The sequence below is a fragment of the Schistocerca nitens genome, chromosome 3 (assembly GCF_023898315.1).
Source record: "Schistocerca nitens isolate TAMUIC-IGC-003100 chromosome 3, iqSchNite1.1, whole genome shotgun sequence".
Taxonomy (NCBI): Eukaryota; Metazoa; Arthropoda; class Insecta; order Orthoptera; family Acrididae; genus Schistocerca; species Schistocerca nitens.
In genome coordinates this window covers 515,959,322-515,981,039 of record NC_064616.1, presented here as the reverse complement: position 1 = coordinate 515,981,039, position 21,718 = coordinate 515,959,322, and the positions used below count along the sequence as shown (strand labels likewise).

The window sequence follows — 21,718 nt, the reverse complement described above, 5'->3', positions numbered from 1 at the left end:
AATTTGTAGAGGTAGAACAAGAGACAAATACAATAAGCAGATTCAGATGGATTTAAGTAGTAGCAGTTATTTGGAGATTATGAGGCTCGCAAAGGATAGAGTAGCATGGACAGCCGCATCAAACCAGTTTTCGGACTGAAGACCAGAACAACATATGGAATAATGTTCAGGGATAATTGATCTTTAAGAAACAGCCTTCACAGCTTAAAAAGTGCTGTGATAGTAATATGTCGTGCTTGTTTATGATCAACTTGTAGACATCTGCTTAAGGAGTTGGCCATTCTGACTTCTGTTTCACAGTATATTTATTCCCTCATGAAGTTTGTTATAAATAACCCACTGCAATTAAAAAGGAACTATGTTGTATATAATTACAATACCAGAAGGCTGGTTGGTTGGACTGATGATCAAAGGGACCAAATTACGAGCTCATCAGCCCCTCCTACCAGCAACAGGCAAGTCAACAAAACTACACGCCAAAGAAGAGCCCAGTGCTTGAAAGCCAAGGAAAGAAAACCCCAAGGTCTCTACCGAAGATCAACAAAGCCTATTGAAAAGAACAAGGGATAAGAAAATTGGGGAAAGGAAAGTGAGGTGCCCCATCCAGGGAGAAGCCAGAGGCCCCATAGGATAGGCATAAGTGCGATGGGGGACATACCCCAGCCACTTAACAGAAACAAACCACCCAAAAATACCCAGAAGAGACTAGCAGAGGGAAAACAGAGAAATAATATCAAGTCAGTCAGAACATGCGAGAAGGGGGAAGAAGAGCAAAACAACAGGGGGCTGAGGCAGACCACCAAGCCTAAAAAGCCGCTGCCTATCTATACAGAGGTGGCAACGGGTCATCCTACCGACCTCTCAATGGGCCAAAAAGGCTGAGGCGCTCTCCCTTTGAGAGACTGACAAAAACTCCCTTCACAAATATACTGTAAGACCAGGTCAACCATTGAGGCATCATCTGCTGACACCAGTGAGGAAGATAAGAAAGTCCATCACAGGGTGGCTATGTTGGGAAAATCCAGCAAAATGTGGATCACCGTCACACAGGCACCACAACAACAGTGGGATTGATGCTCGCAACAGAGGATACGACAATGAGTCAGCCAAGTACGTCCAAAGTTGAGCCGGGAAAGGATGAAGTCATTGTGAGAGGCCCACATGGAGGACATCCACAAATTCATGGTGTCCTTTACTGCCTGTAGTTTGTTTCGAAATGATAGTGTATGTCACTCTGTATTCCAAATCCTTAGAACCTGACAGCATAATACTGATCAAAGGTCAGATTCCAGAATAAAGATCAAGAGGCAACTTGCTGCTAGACAATTTGGCCAACCTGACAGTGAGTTTATTCCCCAGGATCCCAATGCCACCTGGGGTCCAGATCACCAAGTGTCCACATTGTTTGAGAACAAAAAGGAGATCCTGGATAGTCAGGATCAATAGATGGTGAAGGTAACACTGATCCAGCCTCAATGCTTGTAAACTGCTTGAAGAGTCACTACAGATGAGAAAGGATTCACCGATTCAGGAATGGATAAGCTCAAGAGCATGAGAGATGGCTACCAACTCTGTACTGAAACCACTTCAGCCATCCAGCAATAAGAGGAGTTCATTACATCCCACATGAATGTAAGCGAAGCCAATGTGACCAGCAACTATCAAGCCATCAGTACAGATTACTTCTGAACTCCAAAACGCACTGAGAATGGAGAAGAATTGGTGGCAGAGAGCCTCAAAACGAACCGAGTCTTTCGGACCTTGTGATAGGTGAGGACAGAGTTGTAGATGAGGAATGCACTCTAGAAGTGTATGTGAGTGGGCATGGAGAAGAGGTGGTAGAGGGGAAAGCTGGAGTTCAGAGAAAAAGGGACTGGATGAGGATGGTGATAATATCGCAGACTTGGGCCATCGTTGCGGGAGGTGGCTCTCCCGTATCTGGAAAGAGGAGATGGTAGTTTGGGTGCTCCGGGGAGCAGCGGACATGTAACACATAAGCAATCAACTTTTGTTTTTAAAAGTATCGGGAATCCAATATACTGATATTTTAAAAAAATATTATTATCTGCCCCGATGTGCAGCGGATATTTTTATAGACTGGTGCATTGATATTTTTTTCCATTGCTATATCGATATTTGTTCTCGGTACATTCATGGAAAAAATATCAATGCACTCGCCTATAAAAACACTGGCTGCACACTGTAAATACATTGCCAGTTTTAGAGCTGCATATTTAAGTATTGATTCATTATTAGATATTCTGTTATATTTATATTATATTATATTAGATACAAGCTAACAGTCTGCACCAATAGCCAGATGCATCCCATAATGATGAAGAGTGTCAAGTAGTTTCAGAGTGCAAGGAGCCGCTGAGCTATAAACCTGACAACCATAATCCAGCCTGGGGGCTGCACCCCAAGATGTGTGGGTCAGGAGCAGACAGCATTGAGCTTCTGCACGCAGGCAGTCTTCCAGTGGTGAATATGGGACAGCCACGTCAGCTTTTTATCAAAAATAAGATCAAGAAGCATGACAGTGCTACAATATCTAGGCACTGGTTGCCTAAATAAAGTTCTGGACTGTGGTGTACTGTGGGTCGACGGCCAAAATGCAAAACCTGCATTTTGGAGGGAAAAAGTGGATGGTGCCTTGGAGCTGGCGTTCAGCAGATGCTACCAAGTGGGAGCTGCACCAGATGCAAAAACCATCAACATACAACTCCAGAGTAACCAGAGACTCAACAAAGGTTACAAGTCCATTGATGGCAATGAAGAGTGTGACACTTCACACAGGACCATGTGGGATACTGTTCTCCTGGATCCGAGTGGTGCTGAGTGAAGCGCCGACTCGAACAAAGAAGAGCCGGTGGAATAAAAACTCGTGGATAAAAATCTGAAGGGGGCTGCGAAAATTTCAGTCATTGAGGTTAACTAAAATGTGATGGTGCCAAGCCGTATCATATGCCTTATGTAGGTGAAAGAAGACCGCAACAAGATGTCAGCGGTTAGTAAAAGCCTTTTGGATTGCTGTTTACAAGCTGAGTAAATGTTCAGTTGTAGATTGTCCTTCCTGGAAGCCACACTGATATGGGGACGAAAGGCCCCGAGATTTGAGTACCAAACATTATCGGAAGTTAACAGTTCACAAACTGCATTGGCCAGGCTAATCGGTCGGTAGCTGTCGAGAAACGTTGGGTTCTTTCAGGGCTTAAGACTGGGGATAGCTATGCTGTCTCACCAATCAGAGGGGAAGACGCCTGTGAGCCAAATGCAGTTGAAAACCCTGAGTAGATGTTGCCTCTAAATAACATCCAAGTGTTGGATCATCTGGTTGTGGATGGAATATTGGTCCGAGGCCTTGTCATGTAAAGAGGTAAGAGCCTGCATGACTTCCCTTCCAGTGAAGGGTTCATTATACGTTTCAGCTTGGTGGGAGTTTAAACAGAGGGGGTTTCTTCAACTCACCATTTGTGCCAGAGAGAGGTAGCAGGATAGGAAGAGGATGCCGATGCTGTCGCAAAATATGTCACAAAGTGTTGCAAGGACCAATGGATCAGAACACAGAGCACCCTGTAGCATACGACCCTGGAAAGTTGACTGTCACTGGCAGTCAAAAAAGCTAAGGAGCTTGGACAAAACCCGCAACAAAGAGGCATACTTACCCAGGGAGGAAACATAGTTCTCCCAGAATTCCTTTTTACTCTGCTTAATAAGGTAGCAAACCTCATCAAAGAGATACTTAAAAGTGAGGGCAGTCCTGAATAGTGACTGCTACATCCTTGGTCCACCACGGTACTGGCCAGTAATGAGGGTGACCTGTGGATAAGGGGATAGCAGTGCCAGTGGCATGAAGAATAGTGGCAGAGACGTCTTGCACAACCACATCAATACAGCCTGGGAGAGAGGTGTCGAAATGCATGGCAGACGTATATAAAGGCCAACTGGCTCTGCGGAATGCCCAACATGGGAGCCTATCTGCCTGGCAGTGGCAGGGGAACAATAGAATCAGTGAGAAATGGTCACTGTCATAAAGAACATCATGTGGTGACAAATGTAGAGAAGCCACGAGAGCAGGGGAGGAGATTGTGAAATTGATAGCAGGAAAGGTGTCACAAGCAGCACTGAAGTGGGTAGGGGAACTGTCATTGAGGAGAGAGAAATCAAAGTCTGGAAGAAGTTGGTAAGTTAGAAAACCCCTACCTGTCACAAAGTGGCATTCCCCACAGGGAGTGGCATGCATTGAAGTCCCTGAGGAGGAGATACAGGGCAGGAGTTGCTGTATTAAGGTAGGCAGGTCAACATAAGGAAGTAGACAATACAAATGGTGATTGCTGGGGCATTTGCACTTATACCGCTATTGCTTCCAGGTTGGTATGAAATGAGATACAGTTGCTAATGACAACGGTGTGAACCAAAGTGCACTCCCTCCCAGATGCTATATTGGGGCCATCACAGTTCCGACAGAATTCCCGATAACCATGGAACGTTGGAGAGTGCTCATCATGGAAGTGCGTTTCTTGAAGAGCAAAACAGAACACAGAATAAAAGGAAAGAAGTTGTATTTCCAGTAGATAACAGTAATATCCGTTGCAATTCCACTGGATTATTGCGTGGCGAATGTCCAGATTAGACATAAAGAAGCTGAGGGGAGGTCATGTAACAGGGTCAGTGGTCATCACTGATGAGGATGGGGTGATATCCACACATAAGATGTCAGACTCAGGTTGTGAGGGGGGAGATAGCACCTCTGGGAGCACTGGGGGAAAAGGGGGGGGGGAGGAGACTGCTTGTCCTGGGACTTATGTTTCTTCTTCTTCTTCTTCTTCTTCTTCTTCTCCTCCTCCTCCTCCTCCTCCTCTTTCGGAGACTAGAGAGGGAGCCCCATCACCAGCGGATGCTGAAGAGGGGGGCACGTCTTCAGCAAGGGAAGGGGAGCGGCACCTGGAGGGGAGGCCATGGGAGCTGCAAGGGAGAGGGAAGGGAGAGCAGGAGGGGGTAAGGAAGAGAACTGCATGGAGTCACTCTTATTTTTTTGGATCTTATTTTCTCACATCTAAGCTGGGCAATCTGACGTGCGGGTAGAGTGGTGGGCATGACAATGTACAAATACAGGTGGAATAACACAGGGGTGGGAGTCAACAGTCACCACACAGAGGGTCCACACCATGCAGTGCAAAGATATATGCCCAAAACGCACCGAAAGCAACTCATGGGTGGTGGGACATATGGCTTTACGTGACATTGATAACACATACCCTCGACCTTCTCTGGGAGTGTATCTCCCTTGAAAGCCAGAAAAAAAGGCACCACTATCAATACAGTTGTCTTTACAACCCTTCTGCATACATCTAAAAAATGAATGTTACATTGTTCCAGATTAGCCTGGAGTTCATCATCAGTTTGCAGGATAAGGTTCTTATGAAAAATCACTCCTTGGGTCACATTCATAGACTGGTGAGGGGTAATAGACACTGGGATGTCACAAAGAGCTGCTGTTTGGGTGATAGAAGCAGCTTTGATCAACAGGGAGCCTGACCACATCTTATCAAGAGACTCCACTTTGCCAAACTTGTCCTCTATATTCTCCACAGAAAACAATGGCTTTGTAGCCGTGAATGTGTGCCCCTCTGTCTAAGTACAGACCAGGTAGCTGGTAAAGTGTTTCATCCCAAGATGGTGATCCTGGCCCTCCTCCCAAGATGTAGCCAATGAAGGGAAGGTTGCAGGGCCATACAAGGCAGCACTTAATGATCTTTTACTACTCAGAGACGACTGTTTGAGAATGGCCAGATTTCTGTAGCTTGGTATGCTTCATGCACCAAGAATCTGCCCCGATACCTCCACTATGGCCAGAAACGTTCCCCCATGTGTGCCACCCAGCCACAGCAAGGGCCATCTGGCATGGCAGCTGTTGCCAGTTCCGATGCTCCAGGATGACAAGCAGCCACTCTTGGCATACACAGGGAGGCAACAGATCAGGTATCAGTAGTGTGATCCCTGTGTTGTCAGAAGGCTCAGCCAGATGGGTACATAATGCCTCCACGACATGGACTGGCTACACATGCTAGTGACCCAGCAGCGTGGAATGGCGCTGAAGAGGGGAAGGAAATGGGGGACAAGAGTCCATGCTGTAAATGCTAGGGATGGAGTTCTTCCACAAGTGGTTCAAACTAAAGACAGAAAATTTAAAAGTGGAGGTCAAACCCCAAGGAGGGACCAAACTGCCAAAAAGGATGAAAGAGGACAGGAAAGATAAACAAATTCACAAAGAATAAAGAGAACCATGTGAATAGCCAGGTCAACATAAAGTAGAACACAGAGAGGGGAAGGGGGGGGGGGGCAGTGAAGAAGGAGCAAGGATGGGGAGGAAGGGACACGGTGAAGGAAATGCAGCCCGGGAAGGAAGAATGGGTTGCAATAGCTTGGGACCCCATGTGTGCCACTCACCTGTCCACAAAAGAGCTCTGGGAAACTTGAGGGGACAATACCAGGAGGAAAATGATCTTCGTTACTACACATTAAGATTGTCTAGCACAAAAAAAAGGGGGGGTGGGGCGGGGTGCACAATGGTGCAACAAAAAATTTTGATAACTAACCCAGTGATATAAAAGTCTGACAGAAAGGTGGTGGTTAGGAATGATTAACTCACTTATAATGTTCAGCATCCAGCCATGTTTACAAATTAATTTGCAATGTGAATGTATTGCAATGTAAATGTAAAATGACTCGTTCCACACCGTTACAATTTATTGTGCAAAATGATCACTGGAACATCAAACTAACTAATCTAAACTGAGGATTACAAAGGTTTTAATGAATTCAATTTTTTAATATTTCTTAAAATTTTAAGTTTTTAAAAATCTTAGTAGCTTCTTACAAACTGTTGCTAAGCTGAAAAGGGATTTTTTTGTTTGTTATCTAGATCAGAAGATGGTTGGTAGTCAACAAAACCCACTATCTAGTTACTGTTGGATTGTGATCAAGACTACTATCATTCCTAACAAAGCTACAGCTCTATAAATATTTACTCAGAATCTAGGCACAGGAAGTTTTTCCCTGTTAGTTTATTAGCCACATGTTAAATCCAGCATGGAATATGATGGCTAATGAGACATGTTTTCTCCATGCAGGCTTTTTCAAAATAGCACATTCTTTGGCACCTCCAGAAATGCAACATACTGAAACTGAGTCGATAGTAAATGAAGTATACGGTAAGGTTTCTACATTAGTTGGTAGCCATTGGATGAAGTTAGCGCAATCTATGATGGTAAGTGTACAGTGCCGATAATGACAAACTTCGGTGATCATTCAGAGCTCAGAACAGCATAGACAATGATGCAAATTTGACGATGAAATCAACATTGAAGTTTCTGTCCCTGCTACATCTGAAATGCAGGATGATCTGCATCACCCTGTGTTGAATATTTCTGGAGTGCTGGCTGCAATTTCCTTGTCACTAAGATTTGTTATCACCAATAGGAAAAGGATTGTAGATGTAAAAATTAGTTTCTCACTTTGAAAGTTGCCAGCAAACTAATGGTTATTACAAATTTTCAGAGATTTAAAGATGGATTTTCCTTTAATAGTTTCTGATGTGGTTTTGGTAACCCATTCCAATAGAGGGGCGCAGCTAATTAAAATACTGGATCATACTGAAACATTTGGCGAAAATCTCATATTGAAAAAAGATACTGCAAAAAGCAACAGACTTTTTCCCCAAAAACAACAGACTTTTCCCCCAAAAACAACAGTACACTGTATGTAGACTTTCAATGTACAGTGTGTACCTGCAAGAGTAAATTGTAGCCGGAAATCTAATTACTGTATTATGACAAAATATTACGAAATCAAAAATACAGTATAATTATTACTTTTTCCACCACATGTATTCTTTTATACAAATTTCTTTTAACATACAAATATATTTTGGAACCCTCAGTTTCATGATAAATGGTTTTCACTGTATCTAAAAAGTTGATACTCACTCTTATCCAATGGTGATCCAATACATCTTCAGCTGAAAATCTCACTTCTGGCTGGATTTGAAGCATATGAGATATTAAGTCTTTTGCAAGCTCTGATACATCATCCCAATATGGTGAACTAAATTCATAGTTTCCTGACAGTATACGGTCAAAGAGTTCTTCTTGATCACCTGTAGGACTCGCAAATGGAGGATAACCACACAACAGAATATACAATATCACTCCTGCTGCCCAAACATCAATCTGGAAAATAAAATAGCAAATATTTCATAATTTCTAATAATTCTATATTTTACTAACCCTTTGGCTGCTGCAGACATGCTTGGCATATGCTGAGCTGAGCAGTGTGTCATTATTGCCTTATGTGTCTAACTGCACTAAGTAGGCTGCATCTGGGCTTCTGCCTGTGCTAGAGCCACCTGGATGACCTGCCTCCCCATGTGCTGACTATTTCTGAAGTGCTAGCTGCAATTTCTCTGTCACTAAGATTTGTCGTAGCCAATATGAAAATGATTGTAAGTGTAAAAATTAGTTTCCGACTTTGAGGGTTGTCAGAAATTTAATAGTTATCACAAATTCGCAGAGATTTAAAGATGGCTTTTCCTTCAACAGTTTCTAATGTGATTTTGGTAATTCCAATAGATATGTGCTGCTTTCAATACACATCAGTTGTTGTGTGTTCCTTCACAGCTACTCTTCAATATTACCAACTATACTGCGTATATTCTTTGCTCCACAAAATAAAGAAATACACACATTCGAGTTTAGTTAACTGGGTATTTTTGGATCACACACTCATGGTTACATTCTGTTTGTATGCAGATTATACTATGTTGCCATGTGTGATGGATTAAAGCTATCAGTGACACAGCTTGCTTTTAGGTTAATGTAGTCAAGAGCTTCCTGTTGTTCTATACAGTGAATGAAATACACTGATTGTCGGGGACATCGTTCTCAATTACTGGAGTTCACTGTGAACTACACTGAAACCTTTTTAACTTCACTTTTACTGTGTCGTGCAACTTATTTGGCAGTTTCAGGAACGCTTTTTGTTAGCTAACTGTTTACTTAATGGCAGGAGGAGGACAGACTGTCTGTCTCTAGTATGAACACTACATAAACAGTACATCTACTGAACAGCTCTCATCCCCTTAGGAAATTTTCTAATGCATTTCTTTAATTTTCGGCAACTTCCTGTCTGCTGAAAATGGATGATATAGTTCTGTGGTACAGTTGGTAATATTTCGTAACTTCAATTGAGCTTTCGAAATCAGTTGTTTATAATCCAAAACATTCATCCCTTCCTGTGTGTTTATGGGCACAAAAATTTGACCACAGGCAGCCATGGAGGACAAGATGCGTATTGGCCCAAACAGTTTACAGAAATTTACAAAAATTGTAATTTTGTGTGCACTTGTGCAATAAAACCATTAATGGAAATAAAGGTGTATGAACCTTTTCTGATGTTATATGAACAGTTCCTCATCATAAACAGATGATCATTTATTATTTTTATTCTTGTGTACATTACAAATGAAATGGATATCACAGCATTTCAAACCTCCAGTCTGTGTATTTCTTAGCACAGTACCATCTGTTGAATATAACACTAAGAATGATAAAATGGTTTGATCATTCCCCTATTGACACTTGGGTCTTGAAGGCAAATCATCAAATGTGTGATTATGCAGTCAGAAATAATTTTCTTTCCAATCAGATTTGTCACTCAACTGTGTTTTCCTCTTAAGTGTTTCACTATCACATCTACATTATTTGGATTCAGATGAACTATCAATTACATCTCTTGCTGGAACATAAGACTGTTTGTGTTGCACCTTCTGACACAGATTGCTTAAGACTGTTGCTTTTAGAATCTGTGGAGGAAATATCACTTGCACGTCAAATAATCCATCCACACTGTTGCTCTTCATCAATATCTCCACACTCTCTTCCTTAGCAGTGTAGTTGATGAGAAAAACATTGTGACGCCAATCCTGATGAACACTAAGACAAAGTTAAGTCCAATGTAGCAAAATGAGATCACAACGAAGTACCTTAACAGAACTTAGTAGCCAGAACTAGGGTAAATGCTGACATGTTGGTTGGGAATCCATTGTATGCTTAAATTTGTCGACAGCACACAAGTACCTCAGTGGAGGCGCAATGATACTCATCATTGGTGCTAACGGGATGGCAAGGAGACCCCAGTCGACAGTGCTCAAAGAACATCCTAAGACTATGCTTAAACTCACCAGCAGCGCCGTGAGAAGCGGAAGAGCATGACAAGTTCATTCGTCAACAGCAGTCAAAGGGTTAAAAAAAAGAAAAAATATATATCTAATTATACTTCAAAACATTCCAAGTCCAACAAAGAAAAATCATATCTTGTTTATTTAGAAGCTTAAGTTTTACACAGATGGCTAATAACAATTTTAGAAAATTCTTCTATAATGGGTTACATAATTATCTTATGGAAATGCAAATATTCCTTCAATGATTCTTGTTCATTTCATCCTAATCGCACTATAAAGGAACAATTATTCAATGCCACATTTCCAGCTACATATACTTTCACACCTTCATTTGGCTGCTGTTTTTCCAGAAACTGCTTCTACTTGCTCCCTAAATATCATTTCTGCAAATATACTATAACAATCTACCTATTACTATTGTAATGAGTAATTTATTGGACGCACTCCTACCTAAATAATGACAAAATTATTTTACGCCATATATCCTGCAAGATGCTCACTGAATGAAGTGATCCAGTTGTTAAAGCACTGGACACACTACTGGGAAGAGTGGGCTCTGCCCTTGCTGCTCCACATTCCTTTAGTCTTTTGGGATTCCCTAACTCAGTTCTGATGAATTCTGAAACAGTTTGTGACGAATCAAATAAATCCACCAATGCAAATATGATACAGAAAGTTCTGGTAGACCTTATCCTCATTCATCCAGAGTCTTAACACCTTGTCTCCCATCCACTTTTCCTTGGTCCTCCTCAGCCCAACGTACCACTTTTCTGAACATTGTCCTCCACCACCATGATGATTACATCCATACCTTAGTCCATACCAAGCCCACTAAAAATCAGAATATAGTCAGCACAGAATGCCGTGGCCAGTAGATGCTGCGCAGACACCAAAGCATGCTTGTGGAGAGTCATGGTGGTTGGGGTTACAGGCAGATGGTGTAGGGGAAATGCTGAGCCCTGGAGGGGAAGTGCCATTCTAAACGAAGCCTATGCTCACATTTTCTGTAAATATTAAGTCAGGCTCCTCCATGTCTACATTTGTATGGTGACCATTCAAAAAGTTCTACTGTCACCTCTGCTTTGGTTGGTATCTAAAAATAATTCTGAGAAAAACATAGCAATTTATTTTCGTCTGGCTTGTTAACCATTTGTAACTTCCAGAGAAGTGTCATGTGTGGAGAATTTTGAGTAAAACCTACACATTTCTGTGGGTGCCATTCTAAAATTTGCCCTTTTTTTTGGCAAAAACACAGTGGAGTTTACACAGTCTCACCTCACTAACATGGTGTACAGACACAAATGCAAGAGAATTCTGAAACCGTGGTTTATTAAGTGAGGATTTGAGGAAAAGTACAGTCAGTAGCTTATGAAAATTGACATCCTCAGTACAAAAATAGGCATAGTGTCTTCACTTATGTTGTTCCAAAACCCAGAGCATTTCTCATTTCACCAGCTATTGTGGCCCTAAAAAATTACATTCTTTAATTGAAAAAGTCTGTAGTAATTGGAATAACATGGTGGATAATGAAGTTTTACATACTAAAGATATGACAAAATACTATCCTCTTTGCGTGGTGTCATGTGCCAAAATCTCATTTCAATATCTGAAACCATTTATGAAATATGAGGAATGTTGTGCATATTTCCCCCTGACTTTATCACTGGCAAGGTGCGACCGCAAATAAGTGTGCTACGTTAGATTAATTTTCTCGAGATTGGTGACAGACAGATATTGCCACCCAAGTCCAAAGAAAAATTCAATATCTTAGCTAAATTTCATACTCAACAACACATTATGTAATGTGCACCAAACGCAAAATCATAATGACCTCTATTTTTCATTGCAAACCTTTCCGAATTTCGCGTCTTACTTCCACATAATATCACAGTAACTCTGACCATTAATGAATTATGAAGATGGTATCTGTCCCCGTTGATATTTATCAACACCTGTCACCAGCTAAAGGTCTGGATTTCATTGTAATTTCATTAATGAATTGGTGGGCACATCATCATGAATCTGACGTATAACCTATAGGTAAAGTCAATTTTTTTTACCCAATAGTTTCCGTAAAATCGCTTGAGAAAGACTACAAAGCATGCGCCTCAACTCTGTCAGCACTGTCCACCTGAAAAGTGGAAAACGCTTGTCGGCCTCCCCTTAAAAAAACAACCACCCCTCATCCTGTGCTTTGACCGAAAACTGGCCACTACGCATTGACCACCGTATCCCGCGCAGACTCTACCTGCATTTTGACAGCTGTCATCTCTTCCACAGTAAGAAATTGCTCCCATTTAGGCTGACAACCTGTGGATGGCATATTTGCAGTGCCGAAAATTACCTTGCCCAATATGCTGAAAGTCTCACTAAGGCCTTCACAAACAGCACTATTCCCCAAACTTCAGCTGCCAACAGATTTCCCATGCAATATCCTCACAAATCCCTAATACTCCCCCCCCCCCCCACCACCACCACCATAAACAAAAGGGAAACATAACCCCCCCCCCAAAAAAAAAACCTCCCCATCACCCAGTATCACTGCGCACAGGAGCAATCTTTTGACAGGGCTTTGACTATGATCATGTCTGAAGATTAGGGATATCCTTCTCACAATCTTTTCCATCCCTCACATAGTTGTATTCTGCCAGCCACCCAACTCATACAGAATTCTGGCCAATCCCTATTCCTTTTACATTACTAACCCCTTGTCACACAGAAAATGCAGTTGAAAATGGGAATCATTTCCCAAAATGTGCCAAAAATATAAATAAATATCTAATGAGCGAAAAATTACAAGAATTCCACTTCAGTACTAAATACTGTGTGTCACACACAATAACCTAGATAAGTTGAATGTCTTAACAATTTGTGCAAGTGTCAGTGAAAGAGTGTTCACATGTGACATTCACAGGAATTTAAACTTTACTAGCAGACATGAGTACACTATACATATCCATTTAAATCACAGTTTTGCACAAACCGTATCATACAAACATAACATATAGACATCAGTTGCAAATCAATGACTGTCAAGCCTACAGCTATCACACAGTTACAGAGGACTGACTAACTGTGTTTTTAAACATAATGATCAAGGTTTAAGAAATAGTTATCTAATAAACTGATGTCAACATATGAATAACAAACCTTATGCTCACTTAAGGCTTCCCCAAATATTGCATATTAACAATAGACCCCTCCCCCCCTTTTAACACATGATATAACGAATAGGGGAATCTTGCTAACTATGCTGAGACAAATAGGAGACAAAAAGAGTAAAAGGTATCGTACTGAAACATGCTGGCGTGAAACTAGTTGAAGGGCATTTAAAATTTGCTTAGTTTCATTGTATTTCAATCTATATTTAATGTGACTTTAGATTAAAACCCAACTGAGGATCGTAAAATTGTTACTGAAAAAGAGTCCTTTAGTGACCTCAAAGAAAGCTTCCCTTCGTATGTCAGACACTTCTAATAGGCTATTTCTTATTTAACTTTAGGTTGTCATCATTTTGAAAGCTCTATCAACATAGTCTGGAATCCATAAAAATGCCATAGAAATGCACAAGCTGGGGGGCCATGGATGCATGTTTCCTCAGTTGTAATGTAACTGCTTATTTATTCACAATGCAGACATATTTTTGACAATTATCCGAATAGAAAAGAACTCATATCGGGTCTTTGGACAGAGGTATCTATATCAGAAACCTACTATTGAAGAGTCCTTGTGCGCACCAATTTTAGTATTCCACGCTGACTTCAAATTGTTAGCTTGCTACTACCAGATGCCCTTTCACTGTTTTTTGAAGAATTTTTAAGAAAGTTTTATTCAATAAACATGCCAAAGAGCAGAGACAAGATTTACAAATATTAAAAACTTCAATCAATTGTACAGTTTTGAAACATTCCAGTGGCTGATGATGTGACACCTGCAGCACCACATTTCAACAAACAACGTTATTGTGCTAATTAACCTCAATAATCATTTGACATTACTTACTTGTAATCCATAGCCCTTTTCCTCAAGGATTTCTGGTGCTACATATGTTGGTGTCCCACAAACAGTGTACAATGGTCCAGAAACGTGACATGCCAGTCCAAAGTCTCCCAACTTCAGTACCTTTTCCCCCCTGGGATTTGTTGCCACCTACAAAAATATTATTTCAATAAGTCAGACTGTAAAATAATTAATACAATAAAAAGTTTCTGCTTTTTGTTTTTAACTTTCTATCAGTGTTTCAGAAACAAATAAACATTAACAAAATATTTTGTCCACATATACCTCATACACTCACCATAGCTAATTTTCATCTCCTCCTGTACTATAAAGTTTCTAACAGGTCAATATCAAACTATGCAGCAAAAATAATTCTGTTAATACAAACGGACCATTGACAGGAGAGATATAATATCTTCACTCCTCAATTTTTATACCAAGCTGAACCAATAACAACTACAAGAACAACAACAACATTAAGGAGCTTAAATAATCCTAAGTACGGTCAAACCTATAGGCAAATCCACATGCCCTATTTCAGCAGGACAATACCCAGGCGCTTTGAGGAATGCACAAGCCAACTTATCAGACCTGCATGTTTATATGACTACCCATGAAACACATTTGCAATAAAGTGTGTCAACAATTTTCATATAGTGGTCCTTCAGGGACTACTTTTGTTTTCGGGACTCTCACAATTTGTACATAGGGAGATTTTCTAGTAATGTATAGACACACACAGATTCCACACCACAATGTTTAGATGTTTTGATTGCAGTACATAGGGGCTATATACCATATTGATTTCCCCAAGTTAGAAAGTATGTAGAGTTCTGTAAGCTGGGGAGAATGTAGTGGGAAAGAACACTGGGGTGGTCACTCAGGCCCTCTCCTCAGAACACAAAACATGCAGTGGGAATAGGGTAATAGAGGAACTGGAAAGGAAGGTCTGTGCCATTTAGGTAGAACTGAATCGAGCTAGGAGACAGCTAATGAGGATGCAGGAAGGCAGCGATGTGGAGGGAGGGGGGTCGCTTTGGGAATTGGAAGTTGGTAAGAAGTCTCGCAGGTCTCTCAGTTTTGTTTCGTTCATCAGCAACAGGTTCCAGCTGCCAGAATTGAGAAGACAAGTGCCTCACAATAGTGTAGGAGTAGGGGAAATGTGCAACAAACTCTGCCCGTGAGTAGGAAGAATAGGAAAAGCACAAATGGTAGGGAGAAGATAGTACTGATGATAGGTGGCAGTCATGGCAGAGGTGTAAGGCTTCAATGACAAGACACATGACAATAGGAGTAACAAGTCACCAGCATTTTAAAGCTGAGTGCTGGGCTGAATCACATTATATGAGAACTTAAGGTCTTTGTATAATGATTTCATGAAAGGTAATAGCAGGTGCGACAGGAAACAGCTTGGATAGGAAACAGGGATTACTACACAGGTGGTGACCTGAGTAAGATAGCTTCCGTAATTGGTGGCACCAATGTGAGCACGACTGAGCTGTTGCGGCAGCATGATTCGCCTTGTCTTCACAGTGCTGTATTGCTAGCCAATGTGACGCTGGAGGTACTATTGATGACTGCTGATCGGGCATCCTCTGCACTGGTGCCAGTGGGGACTACCGCGAAATGAAGCTATACTAGGCATGATCAGCGCCTCTATAGTATTGGGAAAGGGAGTTTGGTACTACTCGTAGTGAGGGTATAGCAGATAGATGTGGGACCACACATGTATACAGGGTGACAGCCAGTCAAGGAATATTTAGGAATTTATTTCTAACTATGTTTTTCATTGGATCTTTCAAGTACTCTCCCCGTACAACTTCAACAATGCCTACATAACATCTCAGCCTGCCTTTCAGGACAGAGTCACTTCAATCCAGTATGTTAATACATCACACCACTTTTCTGGTGTGTCTGCTGAGTAGACTGGCCTACACACATCATCTTTTCAACCAAAAGGGAAAGTGGAAGAGACGTCATGTGTGGTCGCTGGAGGATCGTTACGTGCACAGCACAGTGGTTTAGCTCTCTTGGTTTTTAGCCTTGAGACAGAGGAGATGTTCTATTCCGTTGTAGCATTGCCTCTGGCTCTTATTGCCAGGACCAGTCCCCAGCCACATGAACGTGAACCTCCACCTCCACCTCTCTTGTTTCTCATCCCTTCACTGTTTTTAACAAAATCCCTTGATTGGCAGTCAATCTTTTCCTCTACCCCATGGTGACACCTTTCTGTATTCTATCTATTCTATCACTGACAATATATTCCAAGTGTTCTTTAATTATTTCTCTTATTTTGCCACCTCCCTTCCAACACTCACCCATCCCACTCCACATCCTGTACACATGGTCAAATACCTGTCTTGGGCAGGAGAACTAGGCCATTTTTAGGACAATCCATGACAACAGGCTCCAATCCCTTAAAATATCTCTACCAGTTCAGATGTTTCTTCAACTAGTACACAGAAGATAGAGTGTCCCACACCAGAGTGCACAAACACTGCAGAAATTTGGTTGTAATTATCTATTGTTAGTCAAAATTTGAAGTCTATTAAAAATAAAGTACACCAGCTAGAATTTGAATTACAGCCTTTGAACAGTATGGTTGTATGCATTACAGAGTATATGTGTAGAGATAATGAAATACAGCATATAGTGCTACCATCATATGAAGTTGCATGTTGCTACTGATCTTAAAGAGTGAGGGATCACACATTTATTTCAGATGTAACAACATTTTAAAGTTGGAGAAGATCTGATCACAATTAGTGCAGATAAACATTTTAGGTTGGCAGTCATTTAGCTAACAAAACTACTCAACTACAAGTGAACATTGTGTGTGTGTGTGTGTGTGTGTGTGTGTGTGTGTGTGTGTGTGAGAGAGAGAGAGAGAGAGAGAGAGAGAGAGAGAGAGAGAGAGAGAATGCACATGTGTGCATGCATGCATACAAAAGAGAGACTTCCAAGTGATAATGCGAACACTTCCTTCAATAAATTAACTGAAGTCTCAGCCCCAAAACTAACATTACAACATGTGGAAACAAGAATATTAACATAGGTGTCAAGAGTGAAATTTGTAATAATGATTTGAACACTTCTGACATTGCACGAATGATAAACACGGCTACGAGATGTCAGCTTCCATTTCAGACAATGTACTTGCAGATTTCTACAGGGGAAAACTGAAATATTTAAGGGACCTTGACCTTTCTGAGTGTTACTGTCAGATAACAAAGTTAAAGACAAGCTTGGTAAAACTCTCGAAACTGCAGGCCTACAGTATGATCTTCCCGGAATGAAAAATACAAACTTTTTCTAGGGCATTGGCAAATCTAACCTGTAAATAGTGTATATACAAAAGAGTGTAGGTGCTAAATTCTCAAAATTCTGGATGTCATTTAAATTAATTTTTGAGGAGACATTTGCAAAAGTAGTCACTTCAACCACAGCAGCTAAGGAAAATAGATGGTTAACTGCAGGTATTAAAATGTCTCCCCACAAAATTAAATTTCTCTATTCTTTACTAAAGCACTGTGCAAATTCGCAGTGCTTGGATTACTATCACAAATATAAAAAGTATACCCCAGAAGGTACTGCTTGCTGCCAAAAAATATCATTCAGTGAAAAATAAAATATAATGTAGAAAATAAAACCAAAGCAGTGTGGGATGTCACATGACAAGAAACTGGAAAAGGTAGACAAGTGTAAAAACATTCAAAACAAAGCTGAGGGTAAAACACTAGAAAATCCTCAGGAATTTACAAATTTTGTATTTTTTTTTTCTCTCTTGTACTGCAGAGGAGCTGCAGCAAAATCTTCCTGCAACACATGTAGCCACCATAATGACTTACTCAGTATGCCCAATGATGATATTTCCCATAACACAGCTCAAAGCCAAGAAAAAATTACGGAAATTAAGAAATAAGAAGCCAGCAGGCACAGACATGTGCCCTACTGTTTCACACATTGTTTAAATTTAGTTCTTGCATAAAACCAATAAGGATTTTCTCTCCATGCTTCCAGGTATTCCTGCTTTCTTCCACCGGTCCTCCAAATGCACAGTAATTCTTGACAGTATTGTTGGTAAACACACTCCTTCAAACAATGAAATGAAATGGAACTGTTCTGCCAAAATAATATCTGCCACCCACGAAAACTAATTGATTGAAAGTCCAGACTCTTGTGCAATGACTACAAGAGAAGCCTGTGGTTTCAAAACTAGCCTCCTAACCTTGACTTTGACTTTTTTCCCCCTATTCTCTGATGTTCAAATCACATTTTTAAAGACTGAACTGCTGTTCAAAATTCTTCAGAAAAAAACCAATGATGCACAGTTTTGCAACAATGCCGTCTCAGAGTGCATAACTTACATGAAACACTTCAACTAATATGCAACCTGAAGCTTTCCTGAATAGAGCTGAGATGATAGTTGAATACACCTGGCAGTCCACTGACGTCAAAATACAAAAAGGTCCAACGTACTGGATAATACTATAACACAACTGGACACAAGATTTTCACATTGTGATAAACTGCTATTCCGTAAATTATGTGATACTACTCAGTTCACTAATTACTCTCAGCATTTTCCTGTAGCCAGTGAGGATATCTTACCACAAACATGTGGTGTGTCCTTCAGTTGCTACCAGTTGTGTGTGGAACTGGAGACTTTATTTTCTACCCAGCATAAAGAAAAATTTCACTTTGTCGGTTTGGAATATGTAATCAAAAGAACGACCGAGAATGAAACAGACTAAATTCTTCCACAAGCTTTCTAACTATTTTGTCTAATTGCTATCATTCCTGCACCAAGTGCTTCAGTTGAAAGGAGTTTTTCTTGTCTTAGACATGTAAAAATTTATATGAGGAACAGTATGGGTCTAGATTGCTTATCAGCTCTAGCTTGTACCTCAGTTGAAAAACAACTACTGTGCATACTTGAAAGCTGAGACATATGGTTTGACAACGTCATCTAAAAATTTCAGAAAGGAGAAGGATCATCGAGTTAACTTGTTTTCAAGTAACAATGCTCAAATGCCCAGTCTACCATTTCATTCATAAATAAATGTGAGTACATCATCATCATCATCATCATCATCATCTATAAACAGTCATTGTAGTAATCATCATTGTCATTGTCGTCATTATTATTATTATTATTATTATTATTATTATTATTAGCAGTAAGCAGTCACTGTAGTAATAACTGTCATCATCTCAGTAGTAGTAGTAGTAGTAGTAGTAGTAGTAGTAGCAGTAGTAGCAAGGATTCTGTTGGTGGACATTGTCATTGTTAGAAATGCTGGGTATATGTACATTAAAAGGGATGGAAACAGGATTTTCTAATATGTTTCCTGGCCTCTCCAGAATTTAGGCCCATGATCTGCTACTGCTAGTCTCACACACAGGATGGAAACCCAACTAGTGTTCTGCAGAATTGTTCCCAGAACTGATCGCAAGACTTCTGGTTTGCAACCAATTGAACTGCTTGAACTAGAGGCTCAGATAATTCTGTGACTACCCTGGATGCACATTTCTCAACCTCTGCTATGTCTGAATAATTTGTAGGACCCCCTTAATAGGTCATGCTAGCACTACACACAGGAAATGGCTACTACAGCAGTGGAATACATGAAGCACACACTTGCGGGTGTTTTGGGCTAGAGAAATCCCTCCACAGGCCTGATAAGATATATACGGTTTCCAATAATTAAAGAGAATAATGTGCATCATTGGACATCACAGACAAAAAATGTTAATAAGTATTAGTTAACTGTGGGAGTGTATATGAAAAAGTCCGAAAACGAGTCTTGCTTATAAGTGGTAACTATGAACACACAATAGCAGGAATAGGAAGCAGGCTGAAATCAGATATTAATAGCAATGAAATTCTGAATTAAGAAGGGAATGTACATCATTTAGTAAATATTAGAAATGCGAAATAATGTGGGTGAATGTAAATGTTACAGGTGTATAAAACTCTGTCATCAGACATCTTTATAGATCCCCTGAATCAGAAGCAATAATGGCGGAACATTTGAGGGTAAACTTGGGAAAGGTCACGTGTAAATTTCCTGGTCATGTTACAGTATTACGTGGAGATTTCATCTTACCCACTTAACATTGAGAGACTTGAGCAATTGATGTGCGTAGTAGGCACAAGGTATCATGTAAAATTGTTCTAAATGCCTTATCTGAAAATTACCTTGATCAGATAACCAGAGAAATGAGTTCTGAAGGTAACATATTAGATCTCCTGGTCAACAACAGACCAAAACTTTTAGATTCAGTTGGCACAGATCAGGGAATCGGAGATCATAAGGCCATCATAACAACAGTGAATATTGCTGTAACTAATAAATTAAGGAAAGGTAATATGATATTTCCACTCAGGAAGAGCAATAAAAAACAGATTATGTTACCTGAACAATCAACATGACAAATACATCTTCAGGATCTACATCTACATCTACATCGATACTCTGCAAATCACATTTAAGTGCCTGGCAGAGGGTTCATCGAACCACCTTCACAATTTTCAATTATTCCAATCTCATATAGTGCACGGAAAGAACGAACACCTATATCTTTCCGTACGAGCTCCGATTTCCCTTATTTTATGGTGGTGATCATTTCTCCCTATGCAGGTTGTTGTCAACAAAATATTTTCACATTCATAGGAGAAAGTTTGTGATTGGAATTTTGTGAGAAGATTATGTCGCAACGAAAAACACTTTTCTTTTAATGATGTCCAGCCCAAATCCTGTATCATTTCAGTGACACACTCTCCCATATTTCGCGATAATACAAAACGTGCTGACCTTCTTTGAACTTTTTCGATGTACTCCGTCAGTCCTCTCTGGTAAGGATCCCACACCGCGCTGCAATATTCTAAACGAGGACGGACAAGCATAGTGTAGGCAGTCTCCTTAGTAGGTCTGTTATATTTTCTAAGTGTCCTGCCAATAAAACACAGTCTTTGGTTAGCCTTCCCCACAACATTTTCTATGTGTTCCTTCCAATTTAAGTTGTTCGTAACTGTAATTCCTAGGTATTTAGTTCAATTTAGGGCCTTTAGATTTGACCGATTTATCGTGTAACCAAAGTTTAAGGAATTCCTTTTAGTACTCATGTGGATGACCTCGCACTTTTCGTTATTTAGGGTCAACTGCCAATTTCGCACCATTCAGATATCTTCTCTAAATCATTTTGCAATTTGTTTTGATCTTCTGATGACTTTATTAGTCAATAAACGACAGCGTCATCTGCAAACAACCTAAGACGGCTCCTCAGATTGTTTCCCAAATTGTTTATATAGATAAGGAACAGCAAGGGGCCTATAACACTACTTTGGAGAACACCAGGAATTACTCCTGTTTCACTCGATACCTTTCCATCAATTATTACGAACTGTAACCTCTCTGACAGGAAACCACAAACCGAGTCACATAACTGAGACGATATTCCATGAGTGCGTAATTT

General features: G+C 40.4%; 1 protein-coding gene across 1 annotated transcript in view; it reads right to left on the bottom strand.

Annotated features, from left to right (window-relative positions):
- The window catches only part of LOC126249641 (serine/threonine-protein kinase GL21140-like), a 223,118-nt gene that overhangs the window by 17,936 nt on the left and 183,464 nt on the right, over positions 1-21,718 (bottom strand). Inside the window, exons 9-10 of the mRNA XM_049951319.1 lie at positions 14,243-14,389; positions 7,989-8,231 (exon numbers count right to left, since the gene is read on the bottom strand). Coding sequence (XP_049807276.1) covers positions 7,989-8,231; positions 14,243-14,389 — 390 coding nt within the window. The remainder of the gene's footprint in view (positions 1-7,988; positions 8,232-14,242; positions 14,390-21,718) is intronic.